The 16,058-nt window shown below is 48.5% G+C and overlaps 1 protein-coding gene across 2 annotated transcripts in view; it reads left to right on the top strand.

Moving 5' to 3' along the window:
• The window catches only part of LOC149353436 (uncharacterized), a 74,683-nt gene that overhangs the window by 21,862 nt on the left and 36,763 nt on the right, over window positions 1-16,058 (top strand). For both annotated transcript variants that reach the window (XM_089582555.1, XM_089582556.1), the window contains exons 2-5: window positions 3,222-4,074; window positions 4,797-4,962; window positions 8,902-9,019; window positions 12,243-12,424. In XM_089582555.1, the coding sequence (XP_089438681.1) occupies window positions 3,222-4,074; window positions 4,797-4,962; window positions 8,902-9,019; window positions 12,243-12,424 (1,319 nt within the window). The remainder of the gene's footprint in view (window positions 1-3,221; window positions 4,075-4,796; window positions 4,963-8,901; window positions 9,020-12,242; window positions 12,425-16,058) is intronic.

Genomic DNA, 16,058 nt, shown 5'->3' with positions numbered 1-16,058 from the left:
TGTCTGATTGTTTGAGCAACAGGTTATCCCCTTCGCAGTATTTAGGCAGGGCTTTTCCACTAACACTACCCTCTATACATGACACGCAGGAATAATAGCCCATGTCACACAACTCATGCACACGGACACCTTTATTTCATTCATTTCTAGTGTCTTTGCACGGCCTCCTTACGCTGGCTCAGTGATGCAACACGTCGTTCTCAAATAGAAGAGCAATGAGCATGTGCACCGATTCGTGTGAGCGTACAATAACAGCACTTCGAAAACTGGATTCCCTTGTGCATAGGATGCAGAAGCATATAGGCTCTGAAAGTATTACAAAGATGGTGCAGCTTAAATATATATCATGGAGGCGCTGTCTTGAGAGATTCGTGATGACCTATAGTGATCTAGGTTTCACCCTTCGTCAGAACGTTTTATATATATCAGCGTTGTCCTGTGGTGTTGGGCTTCCCTGCGAATTCGGTGTCTAAGAAGAAGAGAAGGTTCAGGGCTTTACTTTCCAGAAACTTGAATTGACCACTAGCAGCTTAATGCCAGCGCTGGCAAAAAAAAAAAAGAGAGACCTTTTACTTCGCTGCAAAGATTTTTCGCTTCTTAGCGGCTCAAGTAATGCCGCCTTCACAGTGGACAAATCAAGGGAGGAAGTAAAATTGTCGCCCCGAGTTTGTCGTAGCTCCCTTCTTAACATGACGTAGCAGGAGTACGTAATTCTATCGTCAGTAGAAGCCGTTTATTCACTGGCTAGCAGCGCAGTATTTTTTTTTTTCGAGTAGCTGATTGCGTGCGCACGCTGATGTCTATGCGTCCTCGAGTAACATCTTTGCAGCTGGCAAAGATCTATAATGCGTAGGTTAGCCAGCCAGCCGGTTAGTACTATAAACTAATCTTACTGGCCTCAGCGCAGTGCGTATTCACGCAAGGCTTCAAAAAAAAAAGAAATAAAATTTGCGAAGTACCGACAGTACGTTCGTGCTGCGTATTTTGCCGCCTAGCAGCGCTACTTCTAGCCCAGGGTTGGCCATCCGTGTGAAATATCTCCGCTAGCGAGTGCAATCCGGGAAACGCGCAGGGGTTGGCGTCGCTGGCAACTATTGCTCCAGGCGTCGTGTCTGCGCCGTCTCCTGAGATAAACGGGAGGGGTTTGGTCGCGGGATTGCGTCCTCGAGCTCGGTCATCGTGCCAGGGCTTCTTTCCACGTGCCCCTCCTACGCTCCCCCCCCCCCCCCCCCCCCCCCCGGCGTTCTCCTCTATATTTATACCCACCAGGTTCCAAGCCGTGGACGATGCCGCTGGTGATGCCGCGCTTCTCGGGCTGCTTTGAGTGAAGTCCAAACCCCTCAGTTCAGTCGCAGCGTCAGGGAAAAAAAAAACGCGCAGTAACGAACAGTAAAAAGAACCGCTCTTCCTGCGCGTTAACCCAGTGGCCCGGCCCCTTGCGTGGCTCAAACAAGCGGCGGCTATAAATGCGCGCATCTGGCACACGCTGCATTCGCGGCGTGCTTCCCCGGCCTGCGCAGTCAATTCTTCCCCCGTCTCCTGTGTCGGCCGGTGCACGCTTCTCAGCGGGAGCTCGCTGTGCATCGCGCGTGCAGCTTGTTTTTGGAGAACGGGAGCTATGACGGGTACTGTCAGCTCGCGGTGCTGCGCTTGTATGCGCGCGCGCACGGGTGGCGGCGAAAACCTTACGAGTGGAACGAACTGTGCTGGCCAATTTGTACTGCATGCGCGAGCTTTGAAAAGTCGTGCGAGAGGCCGACGTGGCGAAGGAACGGGGTTTAAACTGCGTCGACTGAGCTTGTTTGGAAAGTTTAGAGAGTCTTGCGTGGCTTGCCGACGCTGAAACCGCGGGCCCTCCGAAAAAGCTGCTCAGGTTTGAAATGAAAGAAGGTAATAGAGCGCACCATGATTTTGGCACTTTCTAATGAGTTCCGGCCTAGTGTGCCCGAACGTTTAGGGTCGGGACTTTGTTATGAACTGCACATTCTTCAGATAATATGTGCGTGACTACGCTGCAGTAAACTGATGTGCTTCACTTGTTTTAAGGCTGAATACGGTTAAATATGGGAGGTTTTAAGGTTCAGCACTTGGATGCATGACACCAACGTTCGCGCAGTACACAGCCTTGACCACCGTGCAACCTTAGCACTACCACTCGAAAGCGGTCACTCAGCACATGCAATAATATTGCGGCCAGCTCACTGAAAGGCTCATAAATGTAATACTTACCACTTTAGTGCGCAGTTGAGATAATTGGCGCCTTTTGCTCTGCCACCTTAACCCGCACCGAATCTTCTGTACTGTGGTGTGTTTCGATGTTAACGCCGTCGAAAAGCGGTTGTCGTTGATAGATTCGAACCCGGGGCTTCGTGCTCGATATTATAACGCTACAGTCACTGAACTACGGTTGGGTAGCAAAGTTGGCAAGGATTAGGGCTGGGGCGTATCAAAGGCTGCAGATGACGAGCGCAGTCTCATGCCCACATTCAGTGATGGAACTGCACGACGAAAGTGAGGCCCTTCAAACTGTGCCTCCATGCTGGGCTGTTGCCCTTGAGGAGGTCTCTCAAGAGGAGGATTCGCCAACAGGAAGCAGGAAATAAAGCACATCGTGACCTCGATAACTTTTATCCTCGGGATTTTAGTCAACAAAGGCGACGTTAAACGCCCGTGTCGACTGATTATTGGTGGCTTGGCCCGTTTTCCATGCCTTAATCCACATGTAATTTAGGGACGTTGATATCAGTCCTGTTCACGGGGCCACAGGTCTGGGTAGACAAGTTATATATGACATCTTGCATCGGGATTCCCGATCACAATGTGTTGGAAATGAGACGGTGTCTATTTCCTGCTATAAAGTGAAGTGAAATGGCGCGCCCAGAGCGCTGGATCAGTTCACCAGGTCCTGACTCAAATAAGATTTGCCTGATGCGCGAGTTTCTAAAGCCCACAAGCCCACCTGCTAACTGCAGTGAGCAATCGGGTCAATCACAGTAGCCCGTGTCTATTTGTGCATTATTTTTTTTTCATACCAGCGCTCATTTCCTACTGCTCATTTGCGACAGTGTGAGAGCAGTGCTCTCTCTCTCGTCACGAACAAAACAACTTTCCCTTGAGTTCTGTGCATGAGTGGTTCTTCATTTAGGTTCTTACTAGGGCATTATACCCGCAAAAATTATCCTCACCCCGTTCAACCTTCGTTTCGATGCCTATTTTCGCAGGCAGCAGCAAGGCGGACCCTTTGGCCCCAACATGCCTATGACTCCAGGGGGCTCGGCTGACCCGAACAGGATGGCCTTTGCATCCAACCGCACTCCCACTAGTCCCCAGTGGTCAGCTCCACAGTGGCCTCCAGCGCCCGAGACTCCGGACGCTCCCGTGTACTACAGCACGGGCGGACTATTCCCCATGCAAAGTGGAGGAGGCCACTCGCCGTCCGGGGGCCAGAGGACAGCCTCACCCAACGGCCGCTTCAACGCGAGCGGACCCAAGTTCCCCATTCCGCCGCCTCCACCCGCGGGCGCCATGTCACCGCAAGCACAAAACTCCTTCTCCATACCGCCGCCACCACCAGCTGGACAAGGAAGGGCGTCGCCGTCTAGCGGCGGCTACAGCCCCAACACCTTCCAGATTCCACCGCCCCCGCCAGCCGGTGGGCGCCAGGGCAACGCCTCGCCCACCGTCTCTGGCGGCGGACGAAGCCCCGGAGCATTCTTCATACCACCCCCTCCAGCGCAATCCATAGGCGGCATGGCCTCCCCACCGACGAGTGCCAACGTAGGCTACGATGATCAGTCGTATGCGTATCCGCCGCCGCCGCCTCCCATAGCGTCGTCGTCGCCGGTGTCCGGTGGATACGGCGGCGGTGGACCGTTCCGCCACGAACCACCCACCCCTCCTCCGCCGCCCCCTCCGCAAACATCGATGGTGTCGCCGCACACGGCTGCCCCGCCACCACCGCCGCCGCTGCCCCCCATGCAAAGTGGTGGAGGTGGCCCTGGTGGTCCTCCTCCGCCGCCACCACCTCCCCCGCCGCCACCATCGGGCGGTGCTCCCACGTGGAGGCAGAAGCAGGTGCGTGAAAAAAAAAAAAGTGAAAAACAGCTAATTTCTACGAAAGTCTTTGGCCTTTCTGTTTCTCCTGCCCTTGCTAAATGTGGGCGACATGCATTCAAAATTTAATAATTCATGACATTTCATATATTTGTGACACGTGAGCAATATTGTGTATATCATTATCAGAGTCGTCACATTGGGATTCGCGAACTGAAGTTCCCTTCTGCGTGTATTCACAACACTACCCAATTTCTTTGTAATTAAATATTGGCGGAGTATAAAACTACCGCGCTGCAAGCGAGGCCGCATTTTACCTGCGGCAGGTTAAAAAAGTTGCGGTTTATTTCGCACCTGTATTTCAGAAGATGTAGTAGCCGGGGAGCAGGTTGGGGAAGGCAGCTCCTCAACGGACGTAATTGCAGCACTTGGTTGTCTATTATTATGCTTATTCTAGATGACTTATTTGAGATTAAATCCCGCCGTGTTGACAGATGAAGTCCATGCTGTCTTCTACTAAGTGGCATAATTTTCCGTTCACCTCAAGGCAAATAAATGTAACCAGCTGCAGAACGGGCAAGCAGCGGAGAGAGCGGCGTTCGTCGCGGCCTTCGATTGCTGGCGGACGACACGCTCGATAAAGCAGGGCGCGGCGAAGAAAACTGCAGCCATTCGGCGACCTCGTGTAACCCCTTTTCTTTTTGCGTCCGTGTTGTACATGGGCTCTCCGTCTCGCCTGACAGGAGGCCGAGAAGGCCGCGCAAAGGTCGTCCGGAAGTGGCTACGACCCGGCCCAGATCGCGGCCCAGGGACCCCAGGACGGCACGCAGCCTTTCTGCTACCTGCCGCCCCAGCTGGTTGGCACGCTTAACAGCAAGGACAAGAAGCCCTTCACGTACACGCCCGGTGGTGGGTATTTCATGTCTCGGGGCGAAGCAATACTCGAAGCATATGAACAGAGGAGCAACGCGATTGCAACCAGAAATATTATTTGCTCGAAGATTCGACAAATAGGCAGTTCTTTTTAACCTTTCAAGGAGGTGTTAACAAGTTGGTCAAGTAGCAAAGACAAGAAGATGGCGGCAAAGGGAGCTAGTTGTTGTAAAAAAAAATTAATGTTGAAGGTATGAGAGAGTTGCAACGTGTCAAAAACACTCAACGAAAAGCTTTCTTTTGCATGCAACTTCGCTATCGCCTACAAATAGGTTCATTAGCAGCCAATTTGCGTATGGCCTGTCACCCATGGTGTCTTTATTCTCACTGACTCTCATTATCACCTTATCAGGCCCAGGTTCTGGCGTAGAGTAGCAAGCTAGAGCAGTCTGCCTCAGCCTAACCCTTCTGCCTTTCCTTTTATTAGTTCTTCCTCTCTCTCTCTCTCCCAGGCTCAAACATGAGGAGGATACACACACAAAAAAACAATGTTTCATTTCTGAATACGTGCGTATTGCCCCAAAGCAGCAACGCTTTCAAAAGCAAGTACCTTATGGTTAACCTAGTGGACCCTGTTCTCTAAACTATAGCAAATGGCGAAATATATTCACACTAGTAAACGCTTTCAATAGTTCCTTTCTCGCTGTCCATTTTCTTGCTCTAGTCCTGACGATATTTAAGGAGGAAAAATAGGCAACAAATATCTCCCCTTGCCTTCTCCTCAATTCTGCCTTTAATAGTTGTATCTGCTCTCACCTTGTGCAGTGTCCGTTATATTACTAATGGAATTACTATTATTACTAGTGGCAGTGAAACAATATTTAGCTCTAGAAAAGAAGGAAGGAGTCAGAATGCAAAGGCTATATAGAAGGCGAAGAAGGAAAAGAGGATGATGCACATTTTGGAAAGGGACCTGGATAGAAAAGTAAGTACTCCACTGTTCGCAGGCAGCACAAACGGTGAAGCTAAGCACGCGAACCCGACTCGTCAGGCAGCGCGCCGGCACCATTCGACCAAGTTATTATGCCGGTCCTTTCAAACGGCTACCGAGGAAGCTCCCGCCCTGAGCAGGAATGCGTTTTCCATTCACCGGCAAGCGTGTAGCGAACGTCGTGGTTAACGTGCATGCGTTAGACGTCCTCATGCCTGAAGAACCGAAGTTCGTCTCCAGGATGCTCCGCTGTTAGAAGAACGGGTGGTGGCGCGGACACCCTGAATACCGAACACGTCTACACTAACACTGCGATCGCCACACTCACCGACTCGCAACATGCGTGTAGGAGCTAACCTCGTGCTGTCTTACAACGTAACACCAACCACCGGCTGGAACACACACTCACACAAACAGCACATATCGTATGGACTGGGTACCTGATCATGCTGGCTTCCCTGAAAATGAGCTTGCTTATGCACTCATCTGAGAATTATCCCTCCGGGTCCCCACAGAACAGGTGCCAAGCTCGCACAGTCATGAAGCCTTCTCCGTCAACGTTTTTCTGGCTGTCCTGCGCCACTCTCGGATACGGTGCCCTCCTCCTCATCCGAGCTTGCAACTGCCTTAAGGCTATTGCAGACTGATACTTTCCCTACACCGCTATTTTACTCCGACGGTCATCCCTCGCTTAGTCCCTGTCCGTGTCCTTCTTGTGGGAGCCATAGCCATCCCTACCTCTTCCATTCTATCTGGCAATGCCAGACCGTTCCTTCTTTCCCATCCATCCCTCGCCCTACCCAATCCTTTTATAAGGAGCGGCTGACCAGCGTTGGCTAGTTCAGTGGGTGCACAGGGTGGCCGCCGCCATTTGAGCCTCGTATTAGGGCTCCATCTAGAGTTGTCGTCTAGAAATACCAAAGTAAATTTTTATTCACTCCCTCGGCAAGGTCGGCATCTGCACAGAGAGGAACGACAGCTACTACTACAGGGAAGAATTGCCGGCTTTGAAGTTCACCATGTGGGGCGGCACTGTGTACTTCAAATGTAACAAACGAGGATTGGTCATCAAGTAAAGTGTCATGCAGTATCGCGTACCTGGACGTATTATTTTAGGTCCGGAGCTTAAGGCGCCCTGATGATTCGGAAGGGAACATTTTTTCTTCTTTACACTGCTTGGTCAGCGATTCATTTTTGCTTTTTTTTATCATGCACGTACATGCTACAATGAAAAACCAATTTTAAACTCAAAAACATTGCTCGAAATGACAACTGAGCTACAAGTCTACCATGGCGTCAGAAAGAGTCGCTACTCTTTTCTTTCAGTTCTTTTCTTTTTTTTTTATGCACATAAAAGGCTCCCACTGTTTACATAGTTGAAGCAGGCCTTTCCACGAAAAACGACGGGAGATAATAATCTGTAGTCTGTAAAGGTACCGTCTTTCCGTACGGCATAAAACGGATCGATAACTGTTGCAAAAAATAGCCGGGCCGAGAATGCAGCGTTGTCTTCAACGCATAACGGCAAAGCTTTAGGAGAAGTACACTTCTGGTCTGACCGGCTGGCTTTTTAGCGCCAAAATAATTTCTTCGTGCGAACCATCTTACATTCTTCAAATTTAACGGGCTCAAAGATGGAATATGATGGGGTATGAATACGAACCCTTTTTACTTTGATGCTGTACAGAATTTATTTCTCTTGTGTCTTCTCTAGAAAAACGTTCTCGCGTGCTTTGCTTTTTGTTGCGACGTAAGTGTAGGGAAATCTGACCTGCCACTTTCGGGTTTTTAAAGTTAACTACCAGATGTCTTCTTGACTATTAATTCCGTCTGCGTACGTGTGCTTTTTCTCACCATTTCATGAAAAAAAAAGAAAAATCTATTGACGCTGGGTTCGAAAACAAGTGGGCTTCTAAATGATCTGGGTGGCTCGATATTTACTCGTCCCTTATCAAAAGGAGTGTCTCACGTGAGGAAACACATAAACAGGGAAAGAAATACCGTCTTTGATGAAGGGGTGAGAACTTCAGCCGTGACTCTCCCTTCGTGCGTTGTGGGCGACGCAGGCATCCTGTGAACGGCTCAGGGCTCGTGGATGAGTTATTGCAGCGGCCAAATTAAAGCGCTATGGTTCGGGGTGCGTGACGGCGCCAGTCTATTAATTTTGAGGCTGGCGCTTCAGTTCTCGACGTTGCTGTCGCCACATCTCGTCATGGCCGAGGTTACACGCTGTTCCACGCGTCTTTCGGCCCAGAGCCCGCACTGGCTCTGAGGGTAGCTTAGCAAATGGGAGGCGCGAGCGCACAAGACTCGACTCTGGACATGAGGTTTAATCCTTCATAACACGTCCAAGCAGATAGGAGAGCTCAGCATAAAACTTCTGACAACACTTAAAGTGAATACACTGGCAAAAACAAAAAAAAAGAAGAATGCAGCAGTGTGCATTTGTATGACAATGCGACCTACGTGTTGGCGAGCTAAGTTAAAGCACGGCTATTTCATTCGCAGCTGAGTCATGAACTCAGTCATGAGTCAAAGCGCACGTAAAGCTAGCGCTAACCGAAGCTAAAAAAAGTAAATACAGCTGTGTTTGCTTAATGTGACCATTCGGGCGACCATGAGGGAGAGACAGAAATTGTAATAGCGCTACAGCAAGACGTACACAAGAAAGACTGACACAGGACATGCGCATGTCCTGTGTCAGTTGTTCTTGTGTACGTCTTGCTGTAGCGCTATTACCATTTATGTCTAAAATAATGCACCATCTAGCCCAAATTGACGCTCTTCTAAACCATATGAGGTAGAGAGCCGGTGATAGTGCCCTTCAGATCAATTCTTTAGTTTTTACAGTGCCTCTTTTCTCCACACACACAAAAAAAAGAGAAGCTCACGTTACTGCAAGTCATTCTAGTCCAAAATGCTTGAATTGTGCTTTTTCAGAACTTATACGCGCTAACTTCAAGCTTTTTGACCCTCTCGCACAGGACTGGACCTGTCAGAGATCAAGTCTCCGCGCATCCAGAGGCGCATCAATGCCCGCCAGGAGGCAGCAGCGGCCCAGGGTGAAGGATGGGGAGATCCGCCCAGCCGCCAGATGGAAGGGTGCGTAGAGGTCGTCTAGCATGCGACGCATCGGGAACAAAGTTGGTTTGTCTGATCAACCTTCGTGCGAATAAGCAAGCCACCCCTTACAAAAATGAATGCTGAATTTGTGATGTCATTACGTTATAATCATCGTGAGTCATCAGAAATTAATCACAAAGGCAACATCTGTTGCTTTCTTGCATCAGACCAACATCATAAATTTTTGATGAGCTTTTGTATTAACTTTGTAGCTGCGGGTCGACAAAATGAAATTCTTTATGAAATTTTGCATTATGTTTTCTGGTGGTCAAAAGTTTTTTTTTTTTTGAGCGCATGTCGTTATGCTTGACGACTTAAGTTCAGTTCATTTGTAAAGCACCGTCCCATACATTTTTTTTTTCAATTGCTCGTGTAGTAATGATGCACATGATCTAGCATTTTGCAGTTATATCCATTTATTTGTACCTGCCAGAGTACTTGTAGAGTGCATAGTAGAGTGCATACATGAAGGCAAATTTTTTTTGATGAGAGTGATTTTTTGTGACGCAAGGAGCGCCACGGCACAAGGTATTTTTCTTCTTCTCAAGGTGGGGTCATAGACCCTTTTCCCAAGCATTTCACCCTGGTTATGCCGAGCATCAGGCAGGGGAAAGCTTCTACCCATTGCATCACCGGCGAGTATCTGGCTGCACTGGGGATCGAACCCAGCACCTCCCGCATGCGAGGCGGAGGCTCAACCACTAGGCCGCCGCTGCGGTCCAATTTTTTTTTTTTTTTAGAGAACTCTGCTTATTGACAAGTACTCACTAGCGCTTACTGAGAGGCCTTGTATTGCCAATATACTATAAGCATGTGTCCAGTGTATGGAGAAGTTCGAATCAGGAGAGTGGCCGGTGTGGCATGTAATTGCACACTGTAGTGCCCTATTTTCGACGTTGTTGTTACTTGCTCCTTTCATATGGTAGGTGGAAGTTGTTTGTTCTAATGATTGAAGGGTGCGTTCCGGACTGTGCCGCGTTTCAGCGAGAGTTGCACATATAATTATTTAGTGGATGTTTTCATTACGTTTAAGGAACCATAGATATAGTTTGTGCGTGATTTGAAAGAGGTGATAATAAAAAAATAGCATTCAAAATATATCTTTTTTTTTTTTACAGAAACGCTATTTTTAATGCATCATAGATAATGTATAAATGTATCATGAGCTTAGCATACATCGTGAATTGAGAAGAATATCGACAAGAAAAGACACACCACGTCTGAATCAGAAACTCGCTGGCCAGTTTTAATCCGCAATGCATCAGAAACTCAACTCAGAAATTATGGTAAATATCTGGTAAGTGGGATATCTCAAGCACAGAAAATCTGGAGAAGCGCTTCTAGTTTGTGCGGCTACCACCAAATGCTGCATGGCGCTGAGCATCAGAATTTACCGCGAGAATTCGGAACGTCCAGGTACACCCCATTCATATTTCTATAACCGTCAAAGCTCCTCAGTACGCGCGCAAAAGGTGTTTTATTAGTCAGATTCTGCCACGCTTAGTAAGAGTAGGCCAAAACCAACATCTTCGCGCACTGTCTTTCGGGCAGCTTTCGTTTTTCTCGCAGTTACAAATGAAAATTATCCCACTCAGCTACGCAGTGTTCGCCATTTGCGGCCGACAGATGGCGCCAGCAGCTGATGTGCAGGAAAGCTCTGCATTTATATTCATTAACTTTAAATCGCAAACTCATCGCACATTTTTCTAAGGGATTGCGTGCGCTGTGCGCTGCGACTCTGCATACGAGTTATCCTAGCCGACAGGAACCGAGAAATTGAATTCCGCTATTCGAGCCGCCCGCCTTGCGTCATTCGGGCAACTGCGGAGACGAATACTGCCCGCTCTCGCCTGATGATTTCTAACGGCGGTGTGTCGTCACCGCCGTGCCCAAAGTGCCTTCGCAGTCGCACAGTGCATTCGCGGGAACCTCGTTGAGGAGCGCCGTTCGAATGACTGAAAAAACGACTGGACAAGATACGGTTGCGTTGTTAGGCCCGTATCCCAATAAAAATGTTATTAAATTTACTTTCTTAGAACCACTATTGGCGTCGCCGCTCGTATATTCTAACGGCTCATTCCCTTTTCAGCGAGAGAATCGCGCGCGCACTGGTATTGCGCAACGCGCACGAGCACGGTTACATCGTGTGGTGCTCAGTGCAGGTAGATGATGTGCGCACCCCACAGACCTTGTGATCTTTTTTTTTTTGTTTCTTTGTTGATCTTCAAGCAACCGCCCGCAATCTCCGATTGCTCGCCGTGCCCGTTTGGAGACGCCGTGAGGCACAATTCGCTCTCAATGGGGCATTGAATGGCCTGCCCGCGGCGTCCCGCGGGGTTTCGCAGCGGGCGATAGCGAACTGATCCTTTGCTTCTCTTTTCTTTGTCTTTCAGTCGCTCAGTCAGTCTGTGCTCAGTTCTCTTGCGGGGAAAGGAGACAGTTTTCGAACGTATGTGCGATCGCAAATAAAGCAGGCCGTAAAGAGCGAAGATTGCGCGAAATTGGCACACTATGGTTTGCGCAAAAAAAAAAAAAAAGTCTAAAGAAAGCTAAGTTCAAAGTTCACAGTCAAAAACCTGACGGTAAACTGCGTGAGCAAGAGAAAGAGAGCGCGTATTGCGTTTATCAGCCCATCTCAGAGATCTGGTTTCTTTTTTTTTTTTTTTCGAGACGCTTGCTGTTAGTCATTGTGCCTGCAATTCCGTATACGCACACTGAAATCAAGGCGCAAGAAACTGTTAGTTCATTAAGCACTAAGCAAAATGCGGTTGCCGCAGTCGGGAATCGAGCACACGATAGCGTACTCAACTCCAGAACTCTTTCACAGATCTTGTCAGTGTCACGGAGATACGTGAACAAAGCTCCAAGGGCAGTTCAGTTCGAGGTCTTCGGTCACTGACGACCTCAGACAAAACGCTTCGATGGCGAATATTTGCGTTCGAAAGCTGTCTCTTCTAGCGAATGAAGGTTCGATGCAGGCTAGATGACCGCATCTGTATAGTTACCTCCTCGTAAGTACATCAATCTGGCTGATTTCTGCCTTTGATCAAGGAGTAGTGAAATTGCACGGCGGACAATGTTATATTTTTATTCATTTGATTGGATATCGAATAGGAGTACTCACTTCCGCCGGTTTCATGCGGCGAACGTCTCCCCGGTGTATGAGTCGTGTCCCATCATCCGGCGCGTGTGGCGTTTTCAGGTTGAACCTGGACGGTTCGCCGCAGCAGCAGGACCGCTACATGGACCCAAACCGGACGCACTCGCTGCCTCGCCCGCCCGCCGCCGGTCAGCGCGCCTCGGACCCTGGAGACTTCGTGCAGTCCCGCTCCTTCCGCGTGCTGCAGAAGATCACCGACACGGACTCGCCGGAATACGAGCCACGTGAGGCCTGACTCTATTTACGTGTCATTCCACTCCCCGTTTGCTTAACAACAGAAAGGGAAATGCACTAACAGGGTAAGCCCTCGATCTAGCTTGCGGGTTCTGAGTTTTAGTCTGCCAGTTATTTGTACCTCACGCGACCTCAGGTATGGAAACAAGTCGCTGCTTTGGACGAGACCTTAAACCCGAGAGGGCTAAGCGAAGAAGCGATAAGCTGGACCTCCCACGCAAACCTCCATTATAGTCGAGCAGATTCACATTTTATATAGACTAAAGCGCGTTGATATCGTAATAGACGGTACTGGCTTGACCTTGACGCGACACTTCTACTAAACTGCTGGCGCTAACTTTTCATACTTTTATATTTTTTTATTTAGAGCAGCTTATGCACAGAGTTGTACAGCTTGATCATGCCGTCTTATTTCTACAACCAGTGATTTATTACTGGTTGTGCAAAAAAAATGAATTAGCTTGGTTGTGGGATAATCCCAGTTCAGTCCACCGAATCAAAATACCTCTTCTGTAATAACCTCCAGTTATTCCAGAGCTCCTCACTCCATCTGACTCTCGACCGCATGCACGCCTTCAATAGCTTCAATAGCAGCCTGACACCCGTAACCCCATAGCATTTTGAAACACTTTCCCTTCACCTCGCTGATTGCTTGGTCAAATTCTCCAACTTTTGCAGCACCTCCCTCGCTCCCGTTACCTTCTTTATGTCCGCCGCAGGCCCAAATCCTGCACAAACCCTCTCAGCAACGCTGCCCGCTTGCCATCTGTGCATGATTATCAACATTATAGGCTGTCTTTATCTTCAGGAAAACGAGCTGCACTCTGTATCTTGCTAGCTGAGAGTCGAACCGAATGGAGAATCAGCAGGTTGGGGCGCATGCACCATTTACTCTTCTTCTCCCTTGCTTGTTCGTTCGCTTGGATAACGAAAACTCAGTCGGAAGAAAGGGCGGAGGTGAGTTGGGGGAGGGATTTTTGTTATACTGGCCGTCACAGCGCTCAGGCCGAAAGATAGCACTGCCCCGGTCAGCCTACCATAAAAATTCCCGCCGTGATTATTGTTGTTCTGCAGTACCATTCGGTGGTGACCACCGTGCCTCTTGTTAACTCTGCTCATTTCTCGCATTCCGTGCACTGCTGGAAGAAAATGTGCCCTAGTGAAAGTGTTTACGCTGAGCCTCCTATCTTTCCCCGAAATTATTCCCCTTCCGTAGGGTTCCTTCACCTCTTCGCTGCGAAAGAGAAACGCCTCGAAACACCAAATAAAGAAAGGAATGTGCCAGCCACTCTGACTAGATAATATCAGCACTGCCATCTATCTTTTTTATTGTTTCAAAGAGGTCAGTCCCTAAATGAAGAAGTTTTCAGTCTAGAAAAGCTTCTGACAGCCTAAACGAACGCCCATCTCTCTCGGACGGTGCAGCCTTTACTGAGTTAACATTGTGTTCAGCTAGCTGCCGTGTAAAGCTGCTTGCTGTTGGAAGTCGAGGTATCCAATAGACAGTAGAGCGAAGTGACTCTTGACAGGATTCACGACCGAATCGTACATATCCAGCACACATGAAGCTTAAAGAATATTTACAGGTTAATTTCGGCCCAGAGAATGTGAACACGTAATTATGTACAGCACGTATTAAGTTTTTTACGCATTCACCCTTCTAATTTTCCCTCCCTGCATTCCCTCCGTGACACTCATTACTTTCGGCTACTGGAACGAGGAAGTGTCCACCAGAGCCCCTGACGCTGTTCGAAGGGGCCGCTCTTGCATGCTACATTGATGCGCCACGAACCGCGGCACAGTTCGGTTAAGGTTACGATCGACCTCACCAAAGCCTATTCTGGCGCTGTTTTCAGTAAATATACCCACATAGAGCTGTCGTAGTAAAAGATGGGAGTGTCTTCTACTGATATTCAATCAGACAGATAATTTGTATAACAAGTCTTCTGAGCAGTTTGTCACTGTTTCGTCGCATACGCTCTTAAGACTCTATGGGGTAAATAATGCAAGTGGTCTTGCTGAGATACATTGATGGTACGCTCCACAATGCTTTCTTCCTGGTCACCTGAATTTCTTCCCAACACAAGTCATAACGCTCTGTATAGCGTATTTCAGCTTAACAATCTCACCTATACCATTTCACACGTGCCGTACATAGCGTGCACTAACTGGCCTTTTCGGTGACCGGGCAAGAGAAGTTTTCGCTTAGTCGTTTGAGAACAGAGGAGACAAAATGACGTCCTTTGCCAAGCGCTGGTCAACGCTCCGGAGAAGATCCTTCTCGGCCCAGGGACAGCAGCGTACATCTACCTCGAGGTTCGCCATGGACGGTTGACTTTCGCTTATGAGTTCCGCTCTCGTTTATCCTCAGAAGGAAAGCTGTACTTTCTGACGGCAGTTTCCGCCAGACCTGCTGGATAGGTCCTCGACGAGCGTTAAGAAAGCAACAATGCTTGGGGATGCACGTCTGGCAGATCGTTTCTCGAATGGTCCTTCACCCCCCTTCCTCCATTCTGTCTTTCTCTTGTCCCTCGAATCTTGTTGTCGAACACCGCTTTTCCGGTTACATCGGAGGGGGCAAAAAAATAGAAACTCGTTGTCATCACATAAACAAAATCCAGGACAACGAAGCGCAAACAAATGTACGCTTTTAAACTTGCTGGCTAGTGTCGCAGTGTGTGGCTCCATTGTCTCCAGGATAGACGCTTTCCGCGTCCGCCTAGCCTTCTGCATTTCTGGAACAACGGTTTCTGCTCGTGTAGACGCGTAATGATGTTAGGAAAAGAGAAAGAACGTGGGTTAGCTCCCCCCCCCCTCTTTTTTTTTCTTCGCTCTCTCGATCTTTCTGCACTGCCCCATCTCTACTTGCGTTCAATAACCATAAGGTTTGTTCACAATCAATTCGATCATGTTTCCGCAAAACGTATTCCTTCACTTTAAGACGCCTTTAAGTAACTGTGCAAACTTGAATACTTCAATTCCATGCGTATCTTTTGGGTCCTGAATTTATTGCGCCTCTGTTTTAGTCTTCTCTTATTTATAGTTGCTCGAAAATGTGATCACTCATTCGTGTCCTTGCGAGAACCGCTGAACACAGGGTGGTTAAAATGCTTGTGATAGCTGGCGCTCATGCCAGTCCAAAAGCTCTGGATGATTCATAACTTTCTGGACACGAGGTATATAGCCCTCTTTTTCGACCGATAGGAGTAAATTATGAACGGCAGACTACGTACGCGAAAACTCTATACACCTCCGTCTCTGTATCCTTGTTTGCAAGTGAAATCGTCAGCGCATATTTATCCGTACATTTTAGATAAAGGGCTTTTACGAATCAGTCAAGCTGGAAACACTGACTGGCGGCGCAGCCAAATATTGACCGTAATAAATGCCACCGTTCGAAATAGACCTCGGCGTTCAGTATGATTGGAATGACATTTCTTTGCTCAAACTTCACTGCAAGGTGTCGAAGAACGAAATGATTCGAATGGAGTGCTCATTAAGCTAGATGTTTACGGCTTTCCGTTCGTGAAAAAAACTCTGTTACGACAATAGCGGTATCCTTGCTTAAAGCTGCTCAGGAGAAGCAATGATATATGGCCCGGTTTGTGAATGTTCATACTTAAT

The sequence above is a fragment of the Amblyomma mixtum genome, chromosome 3 (genome assembly GCF_055824585.1).
Source record: "Amblyomma mixtum isolate Tamu chromosome 3, ASM5582458v1, whole genome shotgun sequence".
NCBI lineage: Eukaryota > Metazoa > Arthropoda > Arachnida > Ixodida > Ixodidae > Amblyomma > Amblyomma mixtum.
The sequence above is the reverse complement of the archived record's forward strand: the minus strand, read 5'-3'. Positions and strand labels throughout refer to the sequence as shown.